Source organism: Elephas maximus, chromosome 7 (genome assembly GCF_024166365.1).
Source record: "Elephas maximus indicus isolate mEleMax1 chromosome 7, mEleMax1 primary haplotype, whole genome shotgun sequence".
NCBI lineage: Eukaryota > Metazoa > Chordata > Mammalia > Proboscidea > Elephantidae > Elephas > Elephas maximus.
The window spans coordinates 103441167-103457131 of record NC_064825.1 but is presented as its reverse complement, the minus strand read 5'-3'; the positions used below and the strand labels follow the sequence as shown (position 1 = coordinate 103457131).

The window sequence follows — 15965 nt, the reverse complement described above, 5'->3', positions numbered from 1 at the left end:
ATGGTTATGAGAGGGGGGAGGAAGGGAGGGAGAGAGAGACATTTTCACTAATTAGATAGTAGATAAGAACTACTTTAGGTGAAAGTAAACGCAACATACAATACGGGAGAGGTCAGCACAACTGGACTAATCCAAAAGCAAAGAAGTTTCCTGAATAAACTGAATGCTTCGAAGGCCAGTGTAGCAGAGGAGGGGGTTTGGGGACAATGGTTTCAGGGGACACCTAAGTCAATTGGCATAATAAAATATATTAAGAGAACATTCTGCGTCCCACTTTGGAGAGTAGTGTCTGGGGTCTTAAATGCTAACAAGTAGCCATCTAAGATACATCAATGGGTCTCAACCAACCTGGGGCAAAGGAGAACAAAGAACTCCAAAGACACAAGATAATTATGAGCCCAAGAGACCAAAGGACCACATAAACCAGAGACTACATCAGCCTGAGACCAGAAGAACTAGATGGTGCCCGGCTACAACCTATGACTGGCCTGACAGGGAACACAACAGAGAATCCCTGAGGGACAAGGAGAGCAATGGGACGCAGACCTCAAATTCTCGTAAAAAGACCAGACTTAATGGTCTGACTGAGACTAGAATGGCCCCGGAGGCCATGGTCCCTAGACCTTCTGTTAGCCCATGACAGTCACCATTCCCAAAGCCAACTCTTCAGACAGGGATTGGATTGCACTATGGAATGGAAAATGATACTGGTGAAGAATGAGCTTCTTGGATCAAGTAGACACATGAGACTATGTTGCCATCTCCTGTCTGGAGGGGAGATGAGAGGGAGGAGGGGCCTGAAGCTGGCTGAATGGACTTGAAAACAGAGAGTGCAGGGAAGCAGTATGCTGTCTCATCAGGGGGAGAACAATTAAGAATATATAGCAAGGTGTATATAAATTCTTGTATGAGAGATTGGCTTGATTTGTAAACTTTTACTTAAACCACAATAAAAATTAAAAAAAAAAAAAGATATTATAAACTGCCCATCTTTACCGTAAATATTGGTCAAATAGTAGCAAAGCACTTCCCTTTGCAAACCTCTCAACCTGGAAGAATCTTTATGCTGTGACAACGTGACCCTCCTCTAGTCTGTATTCTCAAGGAATTAATGCAACAGTTATGTTTTTCATTGTCATAGAAACACCTTCTGCTTCTAAAGACAATGCCAAGTTCACAGGGCTTCTGCCCCATGAAAACAGCAAGCCCTTCGCTGAGGCCAATGTTTTCAAATTAAGCCTGAAACCCAGAAACACAATCAACCCTTATCTGATCATTTAACCAATACTTACTTCCCACCCTCCAAGCCAAAATGCCGTCCTAAGAGACTTACGTGTGTATGCTGCAATGGAGCTGGAGTTCCCTCGGACACCACCCATTTCTGGAGTGATTGTGATGTTATACACGGTGCCCGGCATTAGGCCCGTTAGAGTGATTGCTTTGTGATGAGTGACCGTTTCATCAGAGCTGACCTCAGGTTGTATATCTAAATGGTAGGTGTACTGGGAAGCATTGTCTGTGCTCTGCCACTCCAACTCCATTTCCGTTGTGGTGACACGCACCACGCGGATGTCAAACACCGCGCTGGACTCTGGGCCAAGAAAAAGAGGAAAAGGAAATCTATTATCAACCATCATAAAGGCCAGCTTATTTCAAAGTGATTATCTCTGGCTGGTGGTTTACATGTGATTTTTTCATTTCTTTTTGCTCCTCTGCATTTAATAAAATGGATATGTATTACTGTCATCATTAATTTTTTTTTAACAGTTTTCTTTGGAAAATTAAAAGAAAAACTTGATATGTATCAATTCTATTGACTTTCTTTAAGAAACATCAGTGTTTTACTGAAAATATCATCTATTCACTTACCAGTTTGACCTTCAACTGTTTGAGGTGGCCCTTGTGTCCCATTTGGTCCTTGTGGAAATATTTCAAAGTGATACTTGGCCCCAGGGCTCAAGCCACCAATGATAATAATATTGTTGGTGGTTGTTTCATTCCGAGGTTCTCCAGCTCCATCCCATTTGATAAGTATCTTAAAGGAGTCTGAGTCACTGCTACTCCAAGCCAGGCCAATTTCCGTTGTACCAACACTCGTCACTCGAAAGTCGGAGACTGGACCAGGGGCTGTGAGAAGAAAATAAATGAATACGTTCGGAACGTATTTCTTTAGTAGACATTAAGCTTCTGTTAAGGGTAATGGTATAATCTGAGAAAGGCTAAAGGTGACAGTTAAACAACTTGATGAACATAATGTCACTGAACTCTGCTCGTGAAGATTCTTCAAACAGCAAATGTTTTCTTACATATATATTTACCACAGCTAAAAAGAAACTCTTCGCAAATCAGAAACAAAAGAAAACTTTCTTTAAAAAGAAAACAAAAGAAAAGTATCTATTTCTTCAGAAGACAAGGGTGACAAAACATCATAAAATATTTACACTGGAATTAATTTCAAATTCAGGACACCTATCTCTCTTTTTCTTTTTTGTGTTGCCAGCTACAACACAAGCCCCTCAAAAAGCATGATTCAGGTCATCAAGAGAGCACTTGGTCACAGGAGGACAGACTGTGTGCTTCAAAGTCATCCACAGGAAATGAGAAGAGGCATGACGCCCGCAGTTAAGACTCAGGCTCCAGAACAGAACCTTGGTTGCTGCTGGCTGCTTATCCTTGAACACATGACTAAACCTCTCAGGGCTGCCATTTAGGGAGGTGTGGCAGAGGCTGCTGTTAATTCCCAAAATCCATTCTCCCCTTTTTCTTTAGCCATACATCCCCATATTTTTAGATGGGAGGTGTTAGCTGTGGGGTTGCTAGGGGACAAAAGACTACATTTCCCAGACTCCTCATCAGCTAGATGTAGCCACGTGACTAAATGCTAGACAACAGTAAGTAAGTAGAATTATTATATGACTTCCAAGGTGGAAACACTTCCTTCTGCTCTTTCTCCTTCCTGTAGCTGGAATGTGGATGTGATGACTGGAGTTCAGGCTGCCATCCTGGGCAATGAGGTTGAAACAACAGCTGAGGATGGTGTGGTAACAACATCTTGGGTCCTGGAAGCTTGCAAGAAGCTATCCATTGTGGGTACAATAATAAAATCAGTCTGACCCAGCTTCTTGTGTGCCTTTTTCTATTGCAGAGGCTGGAAAGCTAAAAACTGCATTTCTCAGAGATCCTTGTGGCTAGGATTTTGGATATGATTTAGATTCAGGCAACGAGGTGCCTTCCTCAAGTTGTGAAAGTGAGACAAAGACCTTGCTTCTGCTGGTCAGCACAATCATAAGGCGGTACAGGGTCTTTCTGCAGCATCATTACAGGGTCCAGTCATTCACTCTGCAGGTGTGGAGAGCTGGGGCAAGAGGCATGCATCTTCTGCTGATGCCAATCTCGCAAGCCTGGCCTGGCTCTGTGGTGGCTGCATCTTCCTGACTTGGCATTGCGGCTAGGAACGTGTTCTTCTGGAGCCAGCAATTACAGCAGAGGCTTCCTAATTCCTACCCAGCTGACTGTGATGAAGATGGTGACAGCCCAGGTGCTCCACTTTAGTAGTGTTGGTCTAGGAGTCATTTCTGGTGGCCCAACCCAAGGCCTGCTCCTCGCCTTTCCAATGATTCCATAATCCCTCGATTCCTGGGGGGAAATTCCTTTAATCCCTTTAAAACAACCCATGGTTTCTGTTTCCTGCCACGGACCCCAGGCTAACACTCCACCATCTCCATCCCACGTTGCACCCAGCTGCTTTTATGAGAGACAGAAACAAACTCCCATCTTATTGAAGCCACTGATATTGGGGGTTTTGATACTCACAGCTGAACCTAATCCTGACTAATAAAGAGATTAAACAGTAAAAGATTAAATGGTGAAGAAGTGAAAGCAGATTCCATTCTCCCAAAGAGCTAATCCAGAAGATGTTTGAAAGAATGTTAAGATGTACATCCTGGGAAGAATGAAACCTGAGAAAAATATTCTTGTGGGACAAGCCCTGGCTCCTTAGCCAGACATTCCTGGGCTCAGGTTCCTGCTCTGTCACTTGCTAGCTTTGTGGCCATGGGCAATTTTTTCCCCCTGCTGGGCTATCATTTTCTTATCTGTAAAACCAAAACAAACAAACCAAATCCACAAATTGGTATATAGTCCATTCCAACACATAGTGACCTTCTAATAGTTATTGTGAAGGTCACTATAATACAAGCAAAGCTCCTGGCACAGTGCTAACTGCATGGCTGATCTCAATATCATTAGTCTCTCATACTACTGTACTACTGGTAAACCACTACTGTTTTTTTTTTTAAAACTATTGGGCCTTCTTTGGAACAGAAAGCTTTTCATTTCCTGCCTATCATTTCATTTTTAAGGGGCATTTAAGCAAACAAAGAATGAAACGTAGCTCTGTTAGTGATGCCATTATAAAGTCAGCACCCAGGACACGAAAGGTCATAGATACCCAGGTTCTTTTTGTCTCCATCTAGCAATTTGCTCTAGGTCTCTTTCACACTAGAATGGCTGTTACAAGCACAGGCTGGAGTCAATACAGACCAGAGGTCTAATCCCACCTCTCCCACTTACCAGGTGTGGTCCACATCACCTGTCTCAACCATGGATTTCTCAAATATAAAGTAAGACTAATGTCAACCAAAACAGAGGAATGTTGTGAGCATTAAATGAGGTAATGCAGGTAAAGCACGTCATACAAAGCCTGGCACCTGTTCAGCACCAATCAACGATCACCAGTAGGATACCACAAATCCTGGAGTAAGAGTCACTGTGGACTTATACACTAAGCTGTGCATTCCTTTGGTCACAGAACAGAGCTTATTTGTCTTTGTAAGTGGGACTGTCCATAACAGGCAGACAAGAAAGCTTAGGTAGAAGGAGTGAACTCACGAGTATATGCTTGGAGAAAGCCAGGTGAGCCCTCAGAACCACCGTCTTGTAGAGGATACACGGTGATGTTGTATAAAGTGCTGGGTGTGAGTCCAGGGATGACAACATGTGTCACATGGGCAGTGAGATTGAAGGACTTGGTCTCCCCCACAACTTGTATTTGGAAGGTATAATCAGAGGATGACACGTTATCACTGATTTCCCAGGTCAGGTTTATGCTTGTGGCATTGATGCTCACAACTCGGATGCCTAACACCTGACTAGAATCTGTGAAGACAGAAGAGGAATTAAACATTACAGGAATGGCCAAGCCAAACAGAGTGAAGTTGGTCCTCCTGTCCTCACCCACACTTCCACAGTTCTGTAGGCCTATGAAAGACACCAGAAAAACAAATCAAACCTGTTGCTGTCGAGTTGATTCCAACTCATACTGACCCTATCGGACAGAGTAGAACTGCGCCATCGAGTGTCCAAGGAGCGCCTGGTAGATTCAAACTGCCGACCTTTTGGTTACCAGCCATGGCACTTAACCATTATGCCACCAGGGTTTAATGACAGATATATATACCAAAATATATATTTTTGGTGAAGACAAGTAAAGTCAGTTTTTGTTGCTTACAACCAAACCTATGAGGGCTGTGATGCTGCAGCATTTGATCCTGAAACCCACAGAGCCACATCATGTAATTTTCTATGCATGTCTGTCTTGGCTCCTCATCTAGGTTGGGCACTCTCTGCAAGTAGGGGCCAGGCATTCCTCTACTCCCTCATCAGCACAATCTAAGAAGCATTCAAATATTGGACAGTTTACAGAGTGAGAATGCTGACAAATTGTAACTCTGTTGTTGTTCTTAGGTGCCATCAAGTTGATTTCAAATTAAAGAGACCCTCATGTGATAGAGGAGAACTGCCCCATAGTACCTTCCAGGCTGTAATCTTTATGGGAGCAGATCACCAGGTCTTTCTCCGGTGCAGCCGCTGGGCGGGTTTGGACCAACAAGCTTTTGGTTAGCAGCGAAGCACTTAACCATTTTACCACTAAACAAAATTAGAGCTAGAAAGCAGCAATTTGCATGTCAACAGATCTTTCAAAAGAAAGATCAGTATGAATTCCAAGGTCAAGCAAGAAAAAAAAAAACTCATCTCAAGGAAAAAAAATTAACCAGCATTGACAAAAGTAAATGCCTATAAAAGAAAAATAATATGCTAGCTCATCCCGGTGGCTAATATGGCCATTCTAAATGCAAATATGAAAGAATGACATGAGGTAGTGCCTATTACCTGCTCATCTGCTCAATATGTTTTTCGAACCTAATGAAAGAAGTGCCTGGGCTATCGAGTTGAAAGAAATTGAATGGATCTTCTCTAAAATCTCTTCCAAAAAACTCTAACAGCAAAATGACTTGTTGTTGTTGTTGCTAGGCACCCTCAAGTTGGTTCCAACTCATAGTGACCCTACGCACAACAGAACGAAACACTGCCCAGTCCTGCACCATCCTCGCAATCCTTTTTATGCTTGACCTCATTGTTGCAGCCACTGTGTCAATCCACCTCGTTGACGGTCTTCCTCTTTTCTGCTGACCCTGTACTTTTCCAAGCATGATGTCCTTCTCTAGGCACTGATGCCTCCTGACAATATGTCCAAAGTATGTAAGACGCAATCTCGCCATACTTGCTTATAAGGAGCATTCTGGTTGTACTTCTTCTAGACAGGTTTGTTCATTGTTTTGGCAGTCTGTGGTATATTCAATATTCTTTCCCAACACCACAGTTCAGAGGCATCAATTCTTCTTCTCTCTTCCTTATTCATTGTCCAGCTTTCACATGCATATGATGCAATTGAAATACCATGGCTTGGGTCAGGCGCACCTTAGTCTTCAAGGTGACATCTATGCTTTTCAACACTTTAAAGAGGTCCTCTGCAGCAGATTTACCCAATGCAACACATAGTTTGATTTCTTGAGTGCTGCTTCCATGGCTGTTGATTGTGGATCCAAGTAAAATGATGTCCTTGACAACTTCAATCCTTTCTGTGTTAATCATGATGTTGCTCATTGGTCCAGTTGTGAGGGTTTTTGTCTTCTTTATGTTGACGTGCAATCCATATTGAAGGCTGTGGTCGCTGATCTTCATTAGTTAAGTGCTTCAAGTCCTTTTCACTTTCAGCAAGCAAGGTCATGTCACCTGCATAGCGCAGGTTCTTAACGAGTCTTCCTCCAATCCTGATGCCCCATTCTTCATACAGTCCAGCTTCCCGGATTGGATTATTTGCTCAGCATACAGATTGAATAGGTTTCATGAAAGGATACAACCCTGATACACGCCGTTCCTGACTTTAAACCAATCAGTATCCCCTTGTTCTGTCTGAACAACTGCCTCTTGATCTATGTAAAGGTTCCTCATGAGCACAAGTGTTCTAGAGTTCCCATTCTTCACAATGTTACCCATAATTTGTTATGATCTACACAGTCGGATGCCTTTGCATAGTCAATAAAACACAGGTAAACATCCTTCTGGTATTCTCTGCTTTCAGCCAGGATCCATCTGACATCAGCAATGATATCCCTGGTTCCACGTCCTCTTCTGAAACCGGCCTGAATTTCTGACAGCTCCCTGTCAATATACTGCTACAGCCATTTTTGAATGACTTTCAGCAAAATTTTGCTTCCATGTGATATTAATGATATTGTTCTATATCATGTTGGATCACCTTTCTTAGGAATAGGCATAAATATGGATCTCTTCCAGTCAGTTGGCCAGGAAGCTGTCTTCCATATGTCTTGGCATAAATGAGTGAGTACTTCCAGCGCTGCATCTATTTGTTGAAACATCTCAATTGATATTCCGTCAATTCGTGAAGACTTGTTTTTCGTCAGTGCCTTCAGAGCAGCTTAGTACCATCGGTTCCTGATCATATGCTACCTCTTGAACTGGTTGAACATCAACTAATTCTTTTTGGTATAATGACTCTCTGTATTCCTCCCATCTTTTTTTGATGCTTCCTGCATCGCTTATTATTTTCCCCATAGAATCCTTCACCACTGCAACTCAAGGCTTAAATTTTTTCTTCAGTTCTTTCAGCTTGAGAAACGCCAAGCGTGTTCTTCCCTTTTGGTTTTCCAACAAAATGACTTACTAAGCGAGAAACAAGTCAGAAGCAGAATCAGAGAAAACAAAACTTTGTCCTAGAAAATTCTGGCTGAAGCCATTTTACAAAATTCAACATAATTGTCCTGAACTCTATGACCTGGGTTTGTCCTTCAATGCCATCTGCTACTTGAGAATAAACAGTGGACTTTTTTTGTGCCAGACTTTAATCCAACAAGATGGACTTTGGTGCCCCAGGACCCCTGGTGACAGGATGAATCTGCAGGGGCAGTGTAGCTGCTGGGTTGCTTCTCTCCTGGGCTTCTCTCTGTGTCTTTAGCTTCTGTGTCAAACACAAAAGACTGCAATAGAAACACATCCACCATCTTCCTTCACTCTCCTCCCCTCTATCCCAATGACACTTCAGACAGTCAGTACTCCATAAATATCTGTCCCCTTCCTCCCACAGGCAGAGGTACATCCTCCTGAAAGGGCCCTGACTTTTGCCAGATATTTTGCTCTGTACACTTACCTCAGGTAAAAAATTCAGTTGCCACTGAGTCAACTCCAACTCATGGTGACCCCATGTCTGTCAGAGTAGAACTGTGCTCTACAGGGTTTTCAATGGCTGATTTTTTTTTGGAAGTAGATCAGCTGGACTTTCTTCCAAGACGTCTCTGTCTTACAATTAGCACCTAAATGAGTTAACCATTTGTACCACCCGGGGACTCCTTACCCCAGATAGCTCCACAGATACTTTGTGCTTCTGCTACTCAGCCATTTTGGACCACTCTCCCTTCCTTTGGGACGTCATCTTCTCCCATCTCAGCTTTTAACATGTTTTTGCAGAGACAGTGACATAATTCAAATTTGCCTAATCAGAGCCTCCCTCAAGGAATTTTTCCCCTGGACCAGGCCCCCGCTTGTTTCAACTGGGGAGGCCATTTCTCCTTGAGTTATATGAAGGTAGCCACTCTGATAATGAAGCTGAGAACAGAAGCAGGAAGAGATGACAGTCAGCTCACCTCTTTCCTTAAGGCCTCACTGGCCATGGAAGGGAGATAAATACAAGCCAATAAAATCTTCTTTTAGTTTAAGCAATTTAAAGTCTGGTTTCTATCACTTGCCATCAAGAATTCTAACAGCCACACTGTACTTCTACTTCTTTAAGTGTAAAATGCAATCAAGACTTGTCCTTCTCAACTCACAGGACTAACTCACTGAAAGTGCTAGGAAGTCTGCACGCTACTATTTCAGCGTCAGTGTGGAAGCCATCTGCTGGATACGCCTGCTGAGCAGCCCTTTTCTCAATGACGCGGCAAGTTATTCCAGTAGTTTCACATAATTATAGTTAGGTGATCACACTCACTAAAACACTTGAAACTTGTTCTTTCAGAAAACACTCGAAGGTTAAATGAACATGTAGTGTTTCCAAGACTCCGCAGGTCTTACAACCATGGCTCGCTGATCTTGTGATTGTCTTAGTCAGATTTCTATTTAAGCTTTGACCATGTTTGAGCACATACTGCTCTCTTATAACATTTATGTACTCTGACATAATCAGCAGCCAATCAAAATTTTTTGGTTGAAAGTTCCTGATGAAATTACATATAAGTACCCCGAAAATCTGAATTAATTGGAGCACTGATTTACTCAGTAATGACATACTGCCCAACTTTAAAGTTGTCTATTAAGCTTGCACAGAAATCTGTTAATGGTGTTCTGAGTTGCTTATATTCAACAGTCTTAAAGCCAAACATGTTTTACTATCTATACTTTTCTCCAATACTAACCCCCAGAGTGGTCTGAAACACTTCTAAACTGCTTCTTTAAACAGTAAAGTTTAATTATATCTGTTTCAGGTATGAGAAGAAAGGATTGAGTAAGGTGATTGTTTGCTAAGCCTAAAGATCTTGATTCAAGTTAAATGCAACCTGAGGATGATACTATCTTGCTTGCTGAAAGTGAAAAAGACTTGAAGCACTTACTGATGAAGATCAAAGACTACAGCCTTCAGTATGGATTATGCCTCAAGATAAAGAAAAATCCTCACAACTGGACCAAAAAGCAACATCATGATAAACAGAGAAGAGACTGAAGTTATCAAGAATTTCACTTTAGATTCACAATCAATGTCCACAGAAGCATCAGTCAAGTCAAATGAAGTACTATACTGCACAAATCTGCTGCAAAAGATCTCTTTCAAGTGTTAAAAAAGCAAAGATGTCACTTGGAGGACTAAGGTGTGCCTGACACAAGCCATGGTATTCTCAATCGCCTTATATGAATGCAAAAGCTGAACAATAAAGACCAAAGAAGAATTGATGCATTTGAATCATGGTGTTGGCAAAGAATATTGACTATATCATAAACTGCCAGAAGAATGAACAAACTTGTCTTGGAAGAAGTACAGCCAGAATGTTCCTTAGAAGCAAGGATGGCAAGACTTCGTCTTACATACTTTGGACATGTTATCAGGAGAGATCAGACCCTGGAGAAGGCCATCACGCTTGGTAAAGTGGAGGTTCAACAAGAGAGAGGAAGACCTTCAACAAGATGGATTGATACAGTGGCTGCAACAATGAGCTTAAGCATAAGAACAACTGTGAGGATGGCACAGGACCAGGCAGTGTTACATTGTGTTGTGCGTGGGGTTGCTATGAGTTGGAAATGACTCAATGGCACTTACAACAACAAAGGAGCAGGTGCCAAGCAGGCCTATGACCCAGAGGTGGGCCAAAAGCATACTTCTAAGCCACACTGCCACATAATTTTTTCCTTGCTTTTCTCAGTAAATTTTCTGTCTGGAAAAAGAAACATTGTCGCGAAGATTTTCTGTTGGCCAAAGATAGTATATACCTTGTATCCTGTAACCTATTTCACTGTTCTATTTATTCATTTAAGAAAAGCTTCCCTAATGATTTCTACTGTTGTTCTAGCATACTTACACATGCTCTCAGTACTGGAAAAGAGACAGAGGCAAAGGATAGGATATAAGACTAAGATTTTCTTTAAAAACAAACAAAAATTAATAAAAGGTATAAAATGTACTCAAGATTCAAAAAGCAACAAGACATGCTGAGCACTGGACTGGCAGCCTGGACTGGGAGACTCCTAATTGACTGGGCGACTGGGACAAGCTCACTTATGTCACATCAACCCCCAAACCCCAGCGTCTGCTCTTCCCAATCTGTCAAAGGAGTGTTTCCCAAAGGGTGGCGTGCACACCCCGGGTGGTAAGCAACATGAGTTTAGGTGATGCCAAGCACACATATTTTGCCTTGTAATCATTCCTTTCTTTTGATATGTATTAGGAAAACATATCAAGCATGAACTTGATAATATTAAGTTTGTTCTTTAAGTAATATCTTCATTTAAACTCAAGGAGCTCTGGTGGCACAATGGTTAAGTGCTCAGCTGCTAACCGAAAGGTCAGTGGTTCTAATCCACCAGCCACTCTGTGGGAGAAAGATACGGCAGTCTGCTTCCGTAATTTACACCCCTCGGGGTTATAGCGAGGACAGCTAAGCACATGGTACATGCTCAATAAATAGCAGCTGGTGAGCTCTGTTCTGACAAGGCTCTGCCCTCAGGGGCTTTTGGTGGAGTAAGGACACTTGGCTCATGTTATGGGTGCCACCTGCCACATCACCACCTCCTATTTCCTACAGTCGCCAACTGTTTATCACCTTGTCCCCATTACCATTTCAAAATCCTGTGTTCCTTTTTATCCTTACTTCTCTTCAATCTTCTCTCTGTCCTCTCCTTTTTTCTTTCCTCTCTTTTACAATTCAGTGTAACAAATCTTTGTGTTTTTGTTACCCCCATCTCTCTCTCTCTAAAACTGTGCTCTTAGGGGCTCCAGGAGTTTCTAGAAGGTTCCTGTGACACACAGCCGCACCTCCATGGCTCCGATCTCTCTCTCTCTCTCACTCACGCGCACACACACACACACACATTTACTGGGCTTCTGAGCAAGATTTTGTTTGAAGAAAGTTTCCTGGTTTAAAAAATGTTGAAAACCACTGATGTAGAATTCAAGGTCAGACACAAAACCTAATAACTAAAGACTGTACAGGTCCTGTCCACAAGGTCAACAGCACACAGGAGGGAGGTCAAGAGGCATCTGGGGCTACTCACCTGTACAGAATAATTCAGACCTAGATTCCCCCTCAGTGACATTCCCAACTTGTGCGAAGATCTCTACTGTGTAAGATGAGCCAGGTTTCAAGCCAGCGACTACAGCAGAGGTGATTCCAACAGCTGTGATTTCTTCCTTTGGGCTGCTGTGATTTCCACCAACAAGAAGGCGGTAAGTGTACGTACTAGAGGCATTATCAAAGTTCTGCCAACTAAAGGCTGCTGCTGTGGTGTTGGTATTTATTTTAATGTTGGACACACTGCTGGGCCCTTTTAAAAAAAAAAAAGAAGAAGAAGAAGAAGTGTGAATTAGCTTGACTTCCAGGATTATTTTATTTACTGCATCCAAAAATAGCCTGGCTCCTTTGGAGAAAAACAGGAATGATTAAAACTAATATATCCTGACTCATAAAATGGAATGCTTCCCCCCAAAAATTCAGAAAATAATTATACAGATTATATCTCTAAAGAATTAAAGTTTTTCAGGTTTCTTTTAGTATTTTAAGTTTATCCAAAATCTATTTTCAACATATAATTCCCAATCTGTTTTTTAATCATATTAATGAATAAGAAAAATACACTGAAAAGATATTATAAAATGCCCTTCTTTACCGTAAATGTAGGTCAAATATTAGCAAACCACTTCCCTTTGCAAAGCTCTCAACCTGGAAGAATCTTTATGCCAACATCACAAGGTGACCCTCCTCTAGTCTTTATTCTCAAGGAATTAATGCAACAGTTATGTTTTTCATTGTCATAGAAACACTTTCTTCTTCTAAAGACAACGCCAAGTTCACAGGGCTTCTGCACCGGCACCCCATGAAAACAGCAGGCCCTTTGCTGAGGCCAATGTTTTCAGATTAAGCCTGAAACCCAGAAACACAATCAACCTTTATCCGATCATTTAACCAATACTTACTTCCCACCCTCCAAGCCAAAATGCCGTCCTAAGAGACTTACGTGTGTATGCTGCAATGGAGCTGGAGTTCCCTCGGACACCACCCATTCCTGGAGTGATTGTGATGTTATATAGGGTGCCTGGCATTAGGCCCGTTAGAGTGATTGCTTTGTGATGAGTGACCGTTTCATCAGAGCTGACCTCAGGTTGTATATCTAAATGGTAGGTGTACTGGGAAGCATTGTCTGTGCTCTGCCACTCCAACTCCATTTCCGTTGTGGTGACACGCACCACGCGGATGTCAAACACCGCGCTGGACTCTGGGCCAAGAAAAAGAGGAAAAGGAAATCTATTATCAACCATCATAAAGGCCAGCTTATTTCAAAGTGATTTTCTCTGGCTGGTGGTTTACATGTGATTTTTTTGTTTTGTTTTTGCTCCTCTGCATTTAATAAAATGGATATGCATTACTGTCGTTACTAATTTTTTTTAACATTTTTCTTTCAATAATTAAAAAGAAAACTTAATATTTACCAATTCTATTGACTTCCCTTAAGAAACATCACTGTTTTACTGAAAATATCATCTATTCACTTACCAGTTTGACCTTCAACTTCCCAGAATGGACAGTGCTTTCAACTGAATATATTTAGCTTCGTGAAAAATTTACTATCATATCCTTATTTTTGTCATTTTACTATAAACCAGGGAGGACTTAGATAGGCCAGGACCAGTCAGCAACTGGGAAGCAGCCCCCCACATGAAAGCAAATATACAGGCGGCTACATCTGGTTTGGAAACCCTGGTGCCATAGTGGTTAAGAGCTACGGCTGCTAACAAAGAGGTCAGCAGTTCACATCCACCAGGCGCTCCCTGGAAGCCCGATGGGGCAGTTCTACCCTGTCCTTTAGGGTCCCTTTGAGTTGGAATTGGCTTAATGGCAATGGGTTTGGTTTGTTTGTTTTTGGTTTATGTCTGGTTTTCCAAAGGTTATATCAACCCTGCAAACCATTTTAAAATTCAGGAGACAATGTAGCAATCCAATTAAATACTGATGGTATAACAGCACATCAAACAAATATAAATCACGCTACATTACATTAGTTTCAACTAGGTAAAAAAAGAAAAGAAAAAATCACTATAGATTTAGATTGGGGGATCACAGTAAATATAAATATTTTATTTGTCAGGGTAGCACAATTGATTGAATTTTTTCCTTCATTTGATGTCTCCACCCTCACCCCAGTTCTAAAGAAAAACTGGAAACGAAGCGGGTTTTAACAGATTTCACGTTTTCTGATTTTCACATTGTTATGAATGCCACTCTGTGTCCATCAGGGGGCAGTATAGAACAACACAAGAAGGGAGAGGAAAAAATGGTACTCACCATCACCTGTGCACAGGATCTGCAACAGAAAAAGAAAGCGGAAGTCAGCAGATTCATTCAGCCACGGAAAATGCAAATCAGGAATAAAGCAGTTGAGGATTTAATAATGCGGGTGGGGTGTTACAAAGTACCTTAGGCAAAGACCCCTGGCCAGGACTGGGATGTGGGAACATAGACTACAGTGATTCAGTAAAATACCAATCACAAACAACGGATTGACTCCATTTTATGGAGGCAGGCTGATGTTTGCTACCCAGTATCCTTCCTCACAGACACATCCAGCACCTGGGGAAGCTCCCTGCAATCAGCACCCAGTTGAGGCAAAAGTGCACAGAAGCAGAGTCAAGACCCCAGGGGCCAGAGAACAGGAGACTGGGACCACGACACCCCTCCCCAGAGCCATTTTCACATCTCTATAGGGTCTTCTTTTTTTTTTTTTTTTTTTATAGGGTCACTATGGAAGCCACCCAACGTCAGTGGGTTTCGTGTTTGGTTTTATGGCAGGGTATAAAGCCAGGTGTGCTGCAGGAGAAATCCACTGGGTTGGGGATTTTCATTGTATAAAAACTCACCTGCTGCCTTCTATCCACAGGTGGCAGTCATTTATTATTATATTTTAATCATATGGAAATGGCTTTGGGAAGAATGAATGTTTGAAAAAGAAAGGACCTTAAGATTAGTTCGTTGGCAGTGCCTCAATCTTTGGTCTTTAGACACCTGGGAGGGTCCTCAAAGATATTCACTGTGACCAAGAAATTATTTCCCCATACTTAAAAAAAATATTGCCATTGAGTCAATTCTGAGTAATGGCGACCATATAGGACACAGTAGAACTGCCCCATAGGGTTTTCAAGGAACAGTTGGAGGACTCGAATTGAGGACCCTTTGCTTAGCAGAAAGTTGGAACAGACTTGACAGCAATAGATTTTATGGGTTAAATCCAAAATCAAACCAAACCCAGTGCCATCGAGTCGATTCCGACTCATAGCGACCCTATGAGTTTTATGGGCTACGAAGTCTAAAATAGTTCAAGGTTGTATGTCTTATTGTTTAGTAAGCACACCTTTTTGTTTAACAGGAGTTTGCAAAAAATGATCCCTGTGAAGAGGAAAATAATCAAAAGGGACCTGGTGGGGAGAAAATGTTCTCCAACCTCCCATCAAACTCTTACTACACCTACCCGGCTAGCCCCTCAGGCCTCATTGTCCCCTCACACCCTTCACACTCTTGAAGTTGGTTCCCCTAAGAGCTTTTATGTATGTATTCCCTCCCTCCCAAACACTCTGCCTCAGACCTTCCTGTGACATGGTCTAAAATGCCATCTCTCCAACGAGTCGTTCCTTAGCCAATCAGCAGAAATGAGTGTCCTCACTCTCCATGACATCACTGAGCAATTACCAAAATTATCCTCCACCTCTCCAACTAAAATGCCACCTCCATGAGAACAGAGACCTCGCCTGTACCCCTGTGCCTAGAATGAAGCACTCAGTGGGCACTAAATAAATAACACATGGAAGGAAAGAATGAACCTCTCATTTTGTAGAGGATAAACCCAAAGGCCCA

The 15965-nt window shown here is 42.1% G+C and overlaps 1 protein-coding gene across 2 annotated transcripts in view; it reads right to left on the bottom strand.

Moving 5' to 3' along the window:
* Positions 1-15965, bottom strand: part of PTPRJ (protein tyrosine phosphatase receptor type J) — a 200694-nt gene that overhangs the window by 55740 nt on the left and 128989 nt on the right. For both annotated transcript variants that reach the window (XM_049891178.1, XM_049891177.1), the window contains exons 2-7: positions 14403-14421; positions 13078-13335; positions 12118-12387; positions 4891-5157; positions 1870-2127; positions 1334-1591 (exon numbers count right to left, since the gene is read on the bottom strand). In XM_049891178.1, coding sequence (XP_049747135.1) covers positions 1334-1591; positions 1870-2127; positions 4891-5157; positions 12118-12387; positions 13078-13335; positions 14403-14421 — 1330 coding nt within the window. The remainder of the gene's footprint in view (positions 1-1333; positions 1592-1869; positions 2128-4890; positions 5158-12117; positions 12388-13077; positions 13336-14402; positions 14422-15965) is intronic.